The sequence below is a fragment of the Sinocyclocheilus grahami genome, unplaced genomic scaffold (assembly GCF_001515645.1).
Source record: "Sinocyclocheilus grahami isolate Dianchi unplaced genomic scaffold, SAMN03320097.WGS_v1.1 scaffold225.1, whole genome shotgun sequence".
Lineage (NCBI taxonomy): Eukaryota > Metazoa > Chordata > Actinopteri > Cypriniformes > Cyprinidae > Sinocyclocheilus > Sinocyclocheilus grahami.
The window spans coordinates 364,935-381,909 of NW_015505404.1; the positions used below are offsets into that span (position 1 = coordinate 364,935).

Genomic DNA, 16,975 nt, shown 5'->3' on the forward strand with positions numbered 1-16,975 from the left:
CAACCGCTCTTAAAGCACCTCCTGCTGGCAGACAATCAGTTTGCACTTTTCATACTCTTTATACTGACTATCAGCCTACACTACCAGTCAAAAGTTTTTGAACAGTAAGATTTTTAATTTTTGTTTTTTTAAAGAATTCTTCTGCTCACCAAGCCTGCATTATTTGATCCAAAGTACAGCAAAAAAACATTGAAAATGTTTTACTATTTAAAATAACTGCTTTCTATTTGAATATATTTTAAATTGTAATTTATTTCTGTGATCAAAGCTGAATTTTCTGCATCATTACTCCAGTCTTCAGTGTCACATGATCCAGAAATCATTCTAATATGCCGATATGATGCTCATCAATATTTAAATTTTTTTTTTCCAGGATTCTTTGATGAATAGAAAGACCTAAAGATCAGCATTTATCTGAAATAAAAACCTTTTGTAACATTATACACTATTCCATTCAAAAGCTTGGAGTCAGTATGAAATTATAGAAATTAATACTTTTATTTAGCAAGGATGATTTAAATTGATCAAAAGTGATGATAAAGACATTTATAATGTCACAAAAGATTTCTATTTCAGATAAATGCTGTTCTTCTGAACTTTCTATTCATCAAAGAAACCTGAAAAAATTCTACTTGGCTGTTTTCAACATCATAATAATAAATGATTTTTGAGCAGCAAATATTTCTTGTTTGAATGAAGGTTAAATACAAATAAAAGGTGAACATTAATTTATTTGTGCTAGGTTTTTTTTTTCTAAAATATTATATGGTTGTATATGAGGTGTCAGAGACTTGGCAAATTCATTTTTCATAAGTTTATATGCACAGACATCTGTTGTGGCATTCTTGGCAGTTTTTACGAGGCTTTTTTAAAAATAGTGTTCATATCGGTATTATATCGTATCGACTGAAATTAAGAAATATATTGTGATATAAATTTGCCATATCGTCCAGCCCTATATCCGACTATGGTAAAATGCTTAAATATCAGGGAAAATATCGGTAAATCGATATATCGGTCGATTTCTAATACTGAGACAGAGTCTGCTATCAACCTTACAAATGGTGAACAATAGAGTTGAGTTGGGATTACCATAGACATCCAAGACTTCTGTGTTTGTATAGCATACTGTGATTTTACCTGTATCAAAAATGAATACTTCATCTCTCTACACCTGTGCCTCCACCACTTTCTGAGTCCGATGAACGAACTACCTGTCTCAACTTTGCTTCTTACTACCTAGCTCAACCTGTAGGGATGCAAACAAATCAAGTCATCAATGCCCAAAACAAAACAGACTTTTAGTATACAGGTCACACTAGTCAACGCTTGATTGACACCCATTTTTGTGCATACATACATATATTACACATTACACGCACACAAAGTGACTTATATCTGGTAGTTGCTTAACACTAACAATAAACCTCGGCAAACTTGCAAAACTTTAACGTGACTTTCATTATACCAAAACCACGTACTGAACACTTGATTCGGCGCCAGAAATGTCATCTGAACCGATTCATTTCTACTTCCTCATGATCGCGCGCATTTGGCCACCAACCCATTAAACCGACAAAACGGTGCAAATGTGTCCACTATCCTTACCTTTAACTTACACGTTTTAACACACCCTTATGATTTTCCACAGCAAGAGGGCATTCTGACATGGTTAATCGTGTTTTTGTACCACTACCAGTTGGGTTGTAGAGGGAGCTCTCTACAGTTTTTATCCCTTCAGTCGTTTGTTGCTCGAGGTTGGTCTTTCGATTAGAGCGAGCGGTCGCACCGAGACCCAGGCGATTCAGCGGCGTTTTTAGGCGATAAACAACGGGATTCTGGAAGTGCACGGCGGCGAGGCTCGGTGTTATCGAAAATGGCCATCGGTGTCATTTAGCAACATCTTCCTCGTTTGGTTTTAATCTGCGCAATACGCTAGCATCTGCGGCAGAACGAATGCTAAACCGCCAAAGAGGCATTTAAATGTTTATATATTTACATTTAAACCTATCATTTTGGATTCCGGGAGTGAAAAAGACCAAAGAGCGAACACAGGCCGCAGTGATGGGACTTTATTATCGCCGAACCGGGTCAATGTTTCATCGACTCGGGTTTGAATTTAACTGCTCGAGGGGCGCGAACACGGCGATAAGCGCGAGCTAAAATGTATTTTACGGCTTTAAATCGCACATATTCCGCTTAAAACCCCGCGAATTTGACGTTAGTGAATTTAGATGCTTGTTTTAAGCTGTTTGGGTGTGGCAAGACTGGAAATGGGTTAACTTTGAGACGCATATTAGCTGGTTGGCTAAGTGCGCGTGCAGAAACGGCGGGTTTCTAAAGACAGGAAACAAAGAGAAGAAACAGAAAATGGACGCCTGGCCTAAAGATTGAATCAAACATCCTGTCGTTAAATAATGGCATCTTGGTGAAATGCTGTCTGATATAGTTTCAATAGTGCTTAATAATCGGGCTGGAGCCCGAACTTCTGGGTTATAAATGTTTTTTGCTAAATTTTCGATAACGATAGAGGGAGACAAACACCCCCCGCCAGCCGCCTGGACTGGGAGCCCCATCGTGACACCTAGAGGCCGATTAAAGCTCCTGCAAAACTCCCCCCTTTCGGAAAAGTAGTGCTGTTTTACCTGCGTTTGGTGATTTACTCTCGCGTTGAATTCGACAGAAAGCCCAGGGTTTGTTCTTCCTCCAGTACGAGACGGAGTAAAATTGCGTCCTTCACCTCCGACGGTTTTAATCCTCTCCCGCTTTTGCAGAGTAGGCTCCGCACAAAATGGCGGCCCTTAACGGCTGTTGCGCATGCGCATCACGCAGGGGGGCGGTGGCGTGGGGGAGGGCTGTAAACACAAGCAGTGTGCGGATTGGCCGTGTGGGGCGCTACTTTTGAATTACGGATGTGGGCTTTCTTTTTCTTTTTTTTCTTTTAAGAAAAGTGTTGAGTAAAATGTTTATGTATAATATTATGTTAAACATTGCAGCTGATCCTCTTATCACAATATTAGAAGATAATATGATAGTTTAACAGCACAAATTAGAAACAAGAGGGAATGATAGTGTGAGAGCCTGTTTATATATATATATATATATATATATATATATATATATATAGAATGTATGTGCGTGTGATTTTACATCTTTTTTCTCTAAACTTATTTTTAAAAATCTGTAGCCAATCATCAAAAACAAACCTTGTGAAAATGTTTTTATGAAAATATCATGTAGGAACCTATACAGTCTATGGTAGGAACCCTGTTTTAAACAAACTATTGAAACCTAGTCTCTGTTATGTAATACTATTTTTTTCCTTGATAATGACTGTTTGAGCATGCATGTATTAAAGTGTAAATGCTTCAATTATGTAATTCTTTTATTTTCCAATTTTCTTAGTGACAAAGTACAAATAACAGGTATCAAATGTGTTAATAAATAAGTCACCCAAGTTTTAGTGTCCATAATTTTAATAGTTTCCTTTACAGTTGATGTCAGCAATATCCTTGTCAGACAATATACATATTTAGAGAAAATAAAAAAAATCAAAAGTAAATCACTTCTTTAATGCTGCACAATCTGTAGATAATGAAAAATATATTTAAATCTGTTCTGCAGTTTGCAATCCTAAACCACAGAGTGTTGAGTTTTAAATAAAGTCTATCTCATTCTCTTGCTCCCAATACTACTTTGAGGCACTTATACACTGAAGAGGCGTTCTTTGTCATATTTAAGTCTGGAACAGATTCAACTAGAAAATAATGTTATGTAAAAATGAACGAACCTTCTCTGGTTCCAACTCAGAACCTTTCTGTCTAGCAGCACTGGAGAAATGCTCTGAGTCAAACATGATCTATGGCCATTCTACAGATCACGAGCGTGGAACGGTTGTCGGAACCTCTTGCAAAAGGCAATATTCACTACAGTTTACAGCTTTCACTCATAATAATGATGACACCTTCAAAAATGAATAAAAAAATGAACAGCTTCACCACTTTTACAGCAGGTATTACAATGCCAGTGGCTTAAACGTGAAGTGAATGGTGAATCAAATCAGATCTGTATTGGCTATTGAGCATTTAAACTAAATTACAACACAAAACATGTACACTTCCAATTGGAATATAGATATATATTCTGTATCAATAAAGCATATGACAGTATGGAATGGCACTGTTACTATGGCAACAAGGTCCCTATGAAAGTTTGGGATTAATAAGGAAATACTTTCCAAGATCCCCATCCTACGTTTCTAGGTGGAGACCCCCTCAGCCACCAACATACATTCTCCAAACATTATGTACACACACATAAATACTCTTAAAGTGGACAATCAGATTCTCTATGTACTCTGCAGGTACTCACTGCCTTACTTGCACCAATAAAGTGAAAACCACACTTTATCTCCCATCGCTTGTTTTGCTGATCAGGGTCTAGCTTCATTCCATGAATCATGAAGGCAACATCACTGGGCTGAATCTTAAGGCAGCAAAACATTATTTATAAACCCATTCCCACCATGTATCTTACCTCATCACTTTACAGTAGTTTATCTTAGGCCATATCCAAAATATTAAGAGCATACAAGCTGACATACAAGACCTCTTGTCCAATGATTGTATAACATCCGTCCACGTCTTTGAGGACAATGCTGATTTGTGTCATTAAAACTGTTTGATAGTTTTTTTAATAGTGTGCATTTAAAGTTTGTAATTGGCATGATCATGACAGTGAGGATACTGAGACGCAAGTACAAGTATCGGTCAGCTAATTGTGTTAGAAAGCTGTACTGGTCATGCTGCCGGGCGCAAACAGCCGGGACATTCCATCTTGTGAGGACTCAAGGTGTCGATGGGCTATCTTCCCCTCCTCACCTGCAATTAAAACAAATGAAACGCAAATAAGAGACATTGTCCTTCCTTCTAAAGTATCAATACCTTTTGACCAATTCATTTTTATGCATTTAATTTAAAATAAATACTAAATGTAATCATGAATTACTATATTTTTCTTCTTCATTTTGGTTTAAAATGACTACAATTCTTTTTTTGACACATAACATTTTTTTCAGCTGAAAATAAGTACAAAGTTATACATTCATTATAAAAATATCGCAAATTTCCCTGTCTATTACAGCCTGGAAATTCATTTTTAAATTCTCTGATCTTTGCAAGTTTTCCATGAACACAGTTGGAACACATTTGCAGTAGAGCTGCACGATTCTGGATAAATTGAGAATCACGATTTTTTTTTGTTGTCTCAAATAGAGATCATGATTCTCCCATGATTCTGAGCTAAACAAAATAATGTGTGGCAAAATATGATTGCTGCAGTCTATTTAAAAGTGTTTCATTAATTTGAATGAAGCATTAAACATTTTAATATACACTATCAGTCAAAAGATTTTGAACAGTAAGATTTTTAATGTTTTTTAAAGAATTCTCTTCTGCTCACCAAGCCTGCATTTATCAATCAAAAGCTTGGAGTCAGGTTTTTTTTTTGGGGGGGGGGTATATAAATGAATACTTTCATTTAGAAAGGATCCTTTAAATTGATCAAAAGTGATGATAAAGGCATTTATAATGTTACAAAAGATTTATATTTCAGATAAATGGTGCTTTGAAATCACAGGAATAAATTACATTGTAAAATATATTAAAATAGAAAGTTATTTTAAATAGTAAAAATATTTCAAAATTTTACTGTTTTTGCTGTACTTTGGATCAAATAAATGCAGGCTTGGTGAGCAGAAGAGACTTCTTTAAAAGAAAACATTAAAAATCTTACAGTTCAAAAACTTTTGACTGGTAGTGTATGTATTGTATTGTATATGTATTTAAAATATAATATATTTAATACACCAATTTAATATTAAAATTATGAAAAAGTTGTTTGAATCAATGATTCAACGACTCACTCATAAACCTACTGGATGAATCAGCATTTTTGAACGATTCTCTTGAATAAATGATTCATTCAATTATACATTTTTGAAGTCACTAAAAAATGTACATCGACACAAACAATGCAATCGACACAAACGTTATGTGGCAGTTACTTTCAAACGTGGATTTGCTCTATTTTGGTCGCGCTACCATAGACATCAATGTTTATATCTGAATTATAAACTTTCATCCCAGTATTTCTGTGATAATATGAATGACTGCACGACAGAAATAATACTGTGTAGTTGAAAAGACTGTTTGTGAAGCTGTTTCTTAACCAAACATGGTAACTGCTCTCTGTGTGTCAGCGGCAGTGCGAACGCAGATCTGAATGATCCGGTAAGACTTTGTCAAAGGTTTAATAGACACGGGAGAATCGTTGTCATTTAGAAATGAGATCGTGTGGTTGTCTGAATCGAGATCGCCATCTTTTAACGATTAATCGTGCAGCTCTAATTTGCAGCAGATCCATTCTTTCACTTTCATTACCGATCTTTCCTTCATGGGTTCATTTCCTGTTGTTTAGTCCACTGCTTACCTAGAACAAGCAGAGCTTGTTTGGCAGCATCCCTCACATCCTCCTTATCTGTCCGGCACAGATACACCAGCTGCTCGATGCTCTCTTTGGCCTGTGATGCACAAACACAGACATCAGGGCACTTTACTTACAATCCTCCACCAACACTGAGGTGTGATGCTGCATACAATCTGATTCCCACTCAGATTACTAGAGCACATCTAACCACCAGGCTCTTGATGTTATGCAAGCATATATACGTATATACAGTGGGTACGGAAAGTATTCAGACCCCCTTACATTTTTCACTCTTTGTTATATTGCAGCCATTTGCTAAAATCATTTAAGCTATTTTTTTTTCCTCATTAATGTACACACAGCACCCCATATTGACAGAAAAACACAGAATTGTTGACATTTTTGCAGATTTATTAAAAAAGAAAAACTGAAATATCACATGGTCCTAAGTATTCAGACCCTTTGCTGTGACACTCATATATTTAACTCAGGTGCTGTCCATTTCTTCTGAGCATCCTTGAGATGGTTCTACACCATGCATGAACTGACCTTCAGACATGCGAGTGCTTTACATCCACACACCCGCGTCTCAACACTTTCATCCTCCAGCAACTCTAGACAGCTCACCAGCGCCTGAGACAGAACAGTAACGAGAGACACTGAGTGGATCAAATCAAAATCCTTTCTGAATAACAAAGCATTACAACTTCACTTTGCACTAAACAGTCACGATTAGGGATGCGCCAATATTAAAGGGATAGTTCACCCAAAAATTTAAATTTGATGTTTATCTGCTTACCCCCAGGGCATCCAAAATGTAGGTGACTTTGTTTCTTCAGTAGAACACAAACCAAGATTTTTAACACAAACCGTTGCAGTCTGTCAGTCTTATAATGGAGGTGAATGGAATCACGGCTTTGAGAGTCAAAAAAACATACACAAATTAAACCCTGCGGCTTGTGACGATACACTGATGTGTAAAGACACAAAACGATCGCTCTGTGCAAGAAACTGAACAGTATTTATATCGTTTTTTACCTCTGATTCATGCAATGTGAGAACTGTTCGAACTGTCCTGAGTGCGTTCTCAACAGCAGGCACTCTGCTGTTGAGAACGCGCTCAGGACGACACGCTCAGGACAGACACATCAATGTATCATCACGAGCCGCAGGGTTTAATTTGTGTATGTTTTTTTTTACTCTCAAAGCCGTGATTCCATTCACCTCCATTATAAGACTGACAGACTGCAACGGCTTGTGTTAAAATCTTTGTTTGTGTTCTACTGAAGAAACAAAGTCACCTACATCTTGGATGCTCTGGGGGTAAGCAGATGAACATCAAATTTTCATTTTTGGGTGAACTATCCCTTTAACCCTTGCAATGTGCATAATAATTCCTTTACCTAATTTGGTGTTTTATGTGAAAAATAACCTGCCTTTGAATAATTACTTGTACATCTCTAATTAGCACATGTTTTGTATTTCGTTTTGGAACTTACTGAACACAGCTGATGCATCTCAGTTTTTGAGTGAAAAAAATCATTATTGAATATGAATCAAATTTTTTGTAATAATTCCACATAAGATATTTATAAGCAATTTTTTGTAGGCAGGTCATTTTTGACAAGTGTAAAAAGATGGGAAAAGGTCAAAACAATCAAATTTTTGAGGGGGAAGTTGTTATATCCTGTGTGAGCAAAATTAGTAATATTTAGTCCAGTGCGATAACATTATGTAGTATTTTCAAGAAAAATAAAAACCTGTCCAGGTCAAAATCATTTTCATGTTATGGCTGATGGCAGATAACAGATAAATAGTCAGAATTAAAATTCTATACTATTTTGCCTAAATACATTCCAAATAAAATGTAAAACTAAAAACTAAATTATTAGTTTATTATTTTTAAAGACTGACTTTAAGTGTTAGTGTTATTTTAGTTTTATTGATATACTATTATAGTTCTTGTTAATATTTAGCATTATTTTTATTTTATCTGTTTTTATTTTAATTGTAAAGTTTTAATATTTTTTTTGTGTATTGTGTAATAATAATCGTATTCATTTTTATTTTAAATATGTCTAGTGCTTTTGTTTATTTAAATGTTATTTTGTTGTAGTTATTTAGTACTTCAAATTTAACTAAAAATAAAAGTTTTTTTATATTTTATTTTATTTAAGTTAATGTTTATTTTATTTCAAGTAAGGAAAATGAATTAAAAAAAATAACCTTGGCATTAGATGACAGGTAAAAAATATGGAAAATTTAAAGTGTTTAAACATTTAAAGTGAAAAACGCTGGACACATTTTACAGATGTCTAATGTTTCTCATGATCTTAAACACCATGTGTTCTCATACTTAAAGTTGTTACTGTTGTAGAAAAGTATTTTGCCTATATTGGTGTCTATACTTTACTATTATATGCAGCAAATCTGCTGAAACGGTCACCTCCAAAATTACAAACAGAAGTTTGTAGAGTTTGCACATATCTCACCCTCTCCCTGTGGCGGGTTTGGTCAGCTAGACTCCGCAGCAGGGAGCTGGCTGCACTGCACACTTTCCCCCTCGGATCCCTCAGCAGCAGACTGACTGCACGCAAGCCCTCCCTCTTCAGACTGCACTCTGGAGGCTTCTTCAAAGATTTTACCACAACATCCTGATCTCCAGAATGCAGGCACTGAACTAGCCACACTGTAGGAGAAGGAGAACGAAAGAGAGACATGGATGAAACTGATACACTGCTGAGAGAACATTAGATGGGGGAGGAATGGAAAGATGCACCAAGAAACCACAACTACTGAGAAGTGGAATGGGGTGATAATTGGGGCGTTTGGGACGGGAGGTCTTGATTCTATAGATTTGTAACACAATCACTCTTGCTAATGAATGTTTGAGGATAGACGAGTATAGTCCATTAACACTTAGGGGGCGTTCAAACTTAAAACAATCTGCAACGGCCAGACATTGTTCATTTTCAGTGCGAGTTCTCAATTTCTAATGACGTGGAAAGATTTCAACGCAAACTGGATTTTGCATTCAAATCACATTTCAGATGGTATTCTCTGTCAAGCATCAAGCATCAAACTCAAATCTTGTTACAATGAAAGCAATTTTAGCACAGGAGGTGGCTGCATTGTTGGTCAAAGTAGCTATTTTTGCTACTGAACTCATTCTTAAAATACGATCATGAATATATGGGATATAATGCAGGTAAAAAAATAAGATGTCATACTATTTTGAAAACAAAACACTAAACATTTTCTGGCCAGAACACCAGTGGCAAGAATGCGTTTGATAATCAGTGTTTTATTGTTTTAAGGATCCACTTAAAAAATTATTTTTAGATTTATGCTTACGGCAATAATAAAACTCTCTATGGGCTAAAAATAAATAAATCTACTGCTTAAAAATTTGGGGTTGGTAAGATTTTTTTGTATTTTTAAAACAAGTCTCTTCTGCTCACAGAGGATGCATTTATTTGTTCTAAAATACAGTTAAAAGAGTAATACTGCAGAATATTATTACAAATTAAAATAATTGTTTTCCATTTTAATCTACAGCAGCCATGATCACATGATCTTTCAGAATTCATTCTAACATGCTGTTTTGGTGCACAAGAAACATTTTGTCTTACTATTATTCCATGATTCTTTGATAAATAGAAAGTTAAAAATGGCATCTATTTACTATCACTTTTTGATCTATTTAATTTGTCCTTTATTGGAAAACAAGACAAAAATATGATGTTATGAAGTGGATGCACAACTTCCGATCTTTTTTTTTTCGCTGCAAACTGCTGTCCATGTGAACAGCCGTTTTTATGACACTCAAACATACCTTCTTCAGCCAGCTCAGGAATGTGTGTGTCCAAGTCATTCACCCCCTCTGCTTCCAGGTAGCTCCAAAACTGAAAGAGTGTGAGAGTCTCTTTGGACGGACCTCCTGCACGCCTGGGCAACTTCCTCTCCAGGATTCGCTCCAGCAGACGCAGAAACACTAACACACACACACACACACACACACACACACACACACACACACAAGTTCAGTGTCACAGAGGGTCAAAGAAAATTAGATTTAGTCTATTGAAATGCACACACTTTTAATTACACCCGGTGTCATCAGAAACAATGATTAGCAGGATATTAAATCCCGGAGATGAAATACAGGAAGTTAAGGTTGTAATTTATGTTGATTAAAGGATTGTACAGCAATTTCAATTTAGAAACCCATCTCCCAATAACTCATTTACAGTGCTTGTTCATGCATTAATACACAACACACACACATACCTGTGTCTGTGAATCCGGCTCCTCTCTCAGGGAGTCTGCTGGCGTAAGTGTTGCTGAGTGCCTGTAAGAAGGCCTCTGTGGAGGTGCTGTAGACGCTGCAGCCATCCGTGCACTGCCTCCACAGCAACACAGCCCCTTGGCACTGATCTAACTGAGGAACAACTGCTCCGACATGCAAAGAGAATGTGGGAAATAGAGAAGGTTGTGAGGAAAAAATCATTCTGTTGTAGAATGTAAGGCCTGTGGTGCATGAAAAACATTGCATTTGCAAAGATGAGCATTTGCAAAGAAATGAGTGCACAGGTAAGATACAACTAAAACACCACAGAGGCTGATGCAAAGTCAACAAAACTAAAGCATTATAACAGTTTGAGACTCACCTTCCTCTGGTTGGATGACTTCGCCCCTCTCGTCCTTCACAACCCATCGTATGAGCTCGAGGACTCTGGCCTCCCTGAGAAGTCGGTCCAGAGCGTACATCTCCCCACAGCGCAGAGGCCCGAATGTGCCTAACCTCTGTTCACAAAAACAAAACACAGAGTATGAATACAGATGCTCAGACTTCTGTTGGTTGAAATATATTTACACTTATGTTGAAGGCAACAGAAAAAAGGACAGAATTCAGTTTTTTTGCTTTTAAAAATGAACACTCTGGAAGGAAAATAGTCTGTATCCTGTTTGTGATCTCCATTTGAAAAACAGTACCAACTTAAAATACATACATACATATTTATGCTTAAAACAATAATAAAACTGTCCACGGTGTAAAAAAAAAAATAGTTATAGTATGAAAGTACGAAAAGTTTATGCTCACCAAGGCTGCATTAATTTGTACAGCAAATACAGCAAAAACAATTTGTTACAATTTAAAATAACCATTTTCTAATACAACATATATTAATTAATCCTAATTAAACACATATAGATATATATTTATAAACACTCAAGTTTAAATTTTAGACAATTATACTTGTTTGAACATACCTTATAATTTTAGACATCATTTTTTTTTTTTTATTCAAGAGCACGTCAAGTTTTAACATTTTTTTGGGCTTAAAACTTGTTAGTTATAGGCCTGGTATCACAGATGGGGCAGCCAAGACTAAGCCTTGGTTAAATTAAGATATTTAAGCTTTCATAAAAATGCCTTGCAAGAAAACGTTACAGGTGTGCATCTTGAGACAGAACAATGGCACTGACATATTTTAAGATATGTCAGAGCAAGATATTTTCAGCTGAGAGTTCAAACATGCATTTTAGTCTGGGACTAGCCTTAAGTCTTGTGTGTGAAACTGGGGGATTATGTATTTACTCGTATATTCAATGCCATAGAAAAATGAACTGAATTCTGAATTCTGCATTCTCAGTATTTCAAGTTGTTCCCCCTGTATATGGGACTTAATGTCCATATCTAGTACAATAAGAGTACAGTAACTGACCAGCAGCTGTGAGCTGCAGTTCTTCAGATGAACCAGCAGGGTGTGATTTAGAGTCGGGCAGCCTGTGCTAAAAGGACCGGAGGGAGTATCCCAACTTTGCGCTTCACAGCCCTCATCCTCTCCTGCGCTTTCCACTGCCGCTGGCCGCTCCTCTGCGCTGTATCCATCACAACACACATGAGAACAAACACAAGTCAGAAAATGACAACACAATATATTCAGAAAAAAGTAGTTGGGATTGAATAGATAAAGTTGTGAAATCAGTCACTCAAACTAACGGTTCTCCTTCAAGTCACTAGGTGGCAGTAGTGTAACATAACATTATAGAAGCAATGCATTTTGATGAAACAACCTTAATTTCTTTTTGTGCTATAAAATATCATTTGACAGCAGAAAGATGAAACATTTCTTGAGTTCTGACCTGTCTGTCACGCTCTGCCTCTCGCCATCCTCCTCCTCTTCCTCCAGGTCTGATGTATTAAGGAAGTCAAAGCTCCCTAGAGCCGTCTCAACCGTCAAACTGATGCTGGATGAGCGACTACGACTCCGTACCTGCAGATACACACATTTGCAAAATTACAAATGAAAAACTCTTGATTTTAAAGTATATAATGTATCACAAAGTTATTACAAATGACATTTAAACTATTAGCTAAAAGAAACCCCAGAATTTAAGGCTTTACAGTTAACGTTCAAGTATTAGTTGTTTACAAGATAATGTCAATTACCTCATAAAACATTTTTGACTTGTAAAAACAAGCAAAAATCACATTTACAATAAAGCATTTCTAGTGTATATTGGGGCAAGACTTCACATCACAATATGTGTCAGAATGCACAAAAGTAGTCAAAAGATTGTAAACATGAGGCTTTTGTGACAGAATAGTTAACTAACCTTGTCTGGGCAAGTTAAGTCTAATCTTTCATCAAATATGCACGTTTCTGATATTAAACTCTCGTGAATACATTAAACAAAACACTTCTAAGGAAAATGCAATACTTCAAAAGCAGTGTTTGTCTTTACAAATAGAGGAACAATTATATCTGTTAATCCACAACATGACACAGACACTGTCAGTAGACAATTAAATTATATAACCTGGAACATTAATAAATCCAATTCTGGAAAAGACACATTGTGTTTATTCTATGACTAAGCTAAGTTGTGCCAGGAAAACCTCTCTGTAGACACAGGATGAAGCGGTTAATAGTGAAAGCAAAGGTCATGTCTTTGATTAACTCTATTGTTCCACTGATGAAGACCAAAGTTTTTGGACCCAAACCCGGATCTGAGACTTTGATAGTTATCGTAGGGCTTGGATTCGAGCAATAACCAAAGGCTTCTGTGACCAAAACATCGTGAATCTAAGGCAGCCAGGAAGTGTTACACCCTAAATCTGTGAACCCTCAACTGCATGCTGGAAAGGAGGGAGTTTAATGCTGCATTTTCTTCACTTTCAACCTCTTTGACCTTCTCCAACTCATAAAAGTTTTGAAATGTTGATCAAAGATGGTGATCTAGATATCTAACTTGATTTGAAAGTAATGGTGCATATACTGACACAACAAATGGGTCAAATTTAAATCATAAAAATGTCATGTGGTGTAAAAAGTTATAACATTTTCCACACAACTTAAATACATCTTGAGTCTACACATCAGGATAACCTTTGTTGTTATTAAAATGTTTTCAATAATTTTTTGAGGATGTTGTTTCTGTATGTTGGTTGCATCGCATGACGGTGTCACCACATGACTTAGTAGACAATTTTTTCTTTCAAATATTAAGTAGCAGTTTCAAATATTGAGTAGTTTTGGTAAGAACATCTTTTTAAGTAGTAATAATAAACGACTATGCCCAACTATTTAATACAGTTTTCTTTTCAAGAATTTCAGAAGGTTTTTCCTCCAGGACATTTTATCACCCTGACATTTTCAACTGGATTTTCCTTCAAACTAATTTTTTTGAAAAACATTTTTAATACAGAAATACAAAACATACTCTTCAAAGAAGAACAGTTTTGAATTGCATTTTTTTTTGTATTCATGAATAAAATAGATCCGGACCAAAAAAAAATTCAATTTTACCAACCCTAACCCACAACAATAAGGTTGAGCACTCACTGTTAGTGCCTCCTCCAACAGCTTCAGCTCTTGCTCTAGGACCTGTAGTTCTGGGAACTGGCCTCTGTAGTCATCAAGGGAGGACAAAACAGCACCAAGGGCCTCCTGCAAACCGCTGTCTGCTGATTGTCCCTCCAAATCACCCATGGGTCTGGTGTCTACTAAAGAACCAGACTTCTCTGCCAGCAGGTCGTCTGTTTGTGTCTTTGTGCGGTGTGGCTCATGAGAGGAATCAGTCCTAGGATCCTCGGAGTCCATCTGCTGTGACAAAGCATAAGCATTGGGGAAAGAGTCTTTGTCTCCACAGGTGGGCCTAGACGTGGGCTCTGTAGCTTTTTCAGAGTCACAAGCAGGAGAGCTACTTTCTGAACAGTTCAGTGGCTCAGCGGGACAGGATGGCTCACTCGTGGAGGGATCAGGAATGGGGCAGGTCTCCTGAGTGTCTGGTACTACAAAACATGGTTCCGCTCGGAGGGGCATATCCATGGCAATGTCACTTACAAATACCGAAGAGACCACTGAAGTCACTTCATGGGCCTCCAAGGATTCCCCAGCCAGTCTATCTGTCAAAACACCATCTGCGCTGTTCTCGCTGATGTGGCTAAGGGAGCGAGAATAGCGGGGATGGCCATTGGGCACTTCCTGTTTCACAGGAGCCTCGGTGGTGACTGTTATGGTGGCTGTTGGTTTCTTCAGATCCTCCTCTTCTTCCTCCTCCTCCTCGTCCTCTTCTTTCTGATTGGCCAGGCGGGTGGGAGTAGAGGTCGCCGATTCGCGGGTTGCAAATGAGATTTCAATGGCAGGAGGAGCAGTTTGTACCTCAGGCTGTACTAAGTTCTTGTGTGCATGGCGCATTCCCAAGGAAAGCTGAGGACTAGAGGAATCGTCAGAGGATTCGGAAGAGTTTGACCACGCCGTTCCGTTCTCCATCTCCTCTTGTCTCCTCAACATATTCTAGTTGGGAAGAAAGAGATGATGTGGACATAAACAAATGATTATACATTACAAATAATTGATGTAAAGACCCTTTCACATGACTCACAGAAATGTACCTCAAAGCATCAGACTCTTTGGAGCAAAGCTGGAACACAGCGCTCTAATTTAAATACATTGATTTCTATGGACAAAGCTGATGACACTGACTACTGTTCAACAGTTTGTGGTGGGTAATATTTTTAAAAGTTCTTGATGGAAGTCTCTTATGTCTACTAAGGCTGCATTTATTTGATTAATAAAAAAAATAAAAAAAATCATAAAAATTTTAAATAACTTATCAATTTTAATACATTTTCAAATGTAATTTATTCCTGTGATGACAAACCCCGAACTTTCAGCAGCACAAAAATGTACACTACCATTCAAAGGTTTGGGATCACTGAGATTTTTAAAGAAAGAAATTTTGAAAGAAGTATCTTATCACCATGGCTAATTATTCTATCAAAAATAAAGTAAAAACAGTAAAATTGTGCAATATTACGATTAAAACCCTCTTTTCTATTTTATTACATTTTAAAATGTAATTTATTTCTGTGATGGCAAATAATTTTTAGCAGCCATTACTCTGATCTTCAGAAATCATTCTAGTATGCGGATTTGATACTCAAGAAACAATTTCTTACTACGATCAATGTTAAAAACAGTTGCACTCCATAATATTTTTGTGGAAAGTCTTTACTATCTTATATATGTGTGTGTGTGTGTGTGTGTATTCATATATATTACACACACACACACACACACACATACACACATACACACATAGATAGTGCCTTGCAAAAGTATTCTCATACCTTTTTTTCACATCAATCTACTCTCCATACACCATAATGACAAAGCAAAAACAGAACTGTCACAACTTTGTAAATTTATTATAAAATAAAAAACTGAAATAAGTACATTGCTAAAGCACCTTTACAGCCTCAAGTCTTTTTGGGTATGATGCGACAAGCTTTGCACATCAGCATTTGGCAATTATCTGTCATTCTTCTCCTCGCCTCTCCACCTCTGTCAGGTTGGATGGGGGCAGACGCACATTTTCAGGTTTCTCCACAAATATTTGATTGGGTTCCAGGCCAGGCTCTGGCTGGGCCACTCAAGGACATTCACAGAGTTGTCAATAAGCCACTCTTGCTGTGAGCTTAGGGTCGTTGTCCTGTTGGAAGGTGAACGTTCTTCTGAACTCTTCCCCAGATGTGTGGCTTGGCGCAAACCTGTTTCTGAGCTCTACAGGCAGTTCTTTTGACCTCAGGGCCTGGTTTTTGCTCAGATATGCATTTTCAGCTGTTAGACCTTTTATTAAGATGTGTGTGCCGTTCCAAATCATACCCATTCAATTGAATTTGCCACAGGTTAACTTTAACACTTGAAGTGTGGTAATATCTACAAGCAATATGAATCCTCCTGAGCTAAATTTCAACTGTCCCAGATGCAATTTTTAATAAATTTGCAAAGTCTTAAAAAACAGTTTTTTGCTTTGTCATTATGGTGTATGGAGTGTAGAATGATATGGGGGAAAACGTAATTTAAAGCAATTTAACATAAGGCAGCAACATAACAAAACATGAAAAAATTAAGGGGTACGAATACTTTCGCAAGGCACTGTATTTATTTATATATATACCCCCCCCCCCCCCACT

General features: G+C 36.9%; 2 protein-coding genes across 5 annotated transcripts in view; both read right to left on the minus strand.

Annotated features, from left to right (window-relative positions):
• The window catches only part of ctcf (CCCTC-binding factor (zinc finger protein)), a 10,278-nt gene extending 7,460 nt beyond the window's left edge, over positions 1-2,818 (minus strand). For both annotated transcript variants that reach the window (XM_016287780.1, XM_016287779.1), the window contains exon 1: positions 2,646-2,818. The gene's annotated coding sequence lies outside the window, so the exon portion shown is untranslated. The remainder of the gene's footprint in view (positions 1-2,645) is intronic.
• Positions 2,819-3,366: 548 nt separating this feature from the next.
• ripor1 (RHO family interacting cell polarization regulator 1) overlaps positions 3,367-16,975 on the minus strand; it is a 74,769-nt gene continuing 61,160 nt past the window's right edge. For all 3 annotated transcript variants that reach the window (XM_016287777.1, XM_016287778.1, XM_016287775.1), the window contains 10 exons: positions 14,340-15,293; positions 12,637-12,767; positions 12,216-12,372; positions 11,157-11,292; positions 10,777-10,938; positions 10,322-10,480; positions 8,979-9,175; positions 7,036-7,119; positions 6,490-6,580; positions 3,367-4,880 (listed from right to left, as the gene is read on the minus strand). In XM_016287777.1, the coding sequence (XP_016143263.1) occupies positions 4,783-4,880; positions 6,490-6,580; positions 7,036-7,119; positions 8,979-9,175; positions 10,322-10,480; positions 10,777-10,938; positions 11,157-11,292; positions 12,216-12,372; positions 12,637-12,767; positions 14,340-15,293 (2,169 nt within the window). In that variant the 3' untranslated portion in view covers positions 3,367-4,782. The remainder of the gene's footprint in view (positions 4,881-6,489; positions 6,581-7,035; positions 7,120-8,978; positions 9,176-10,321; positions 10,481-10,776; positions 10,939-11,156; positions 11,293-12,215; positions 12,373-12,636; positions 12,768-14,339; positions 15,294-16,975) is intronic.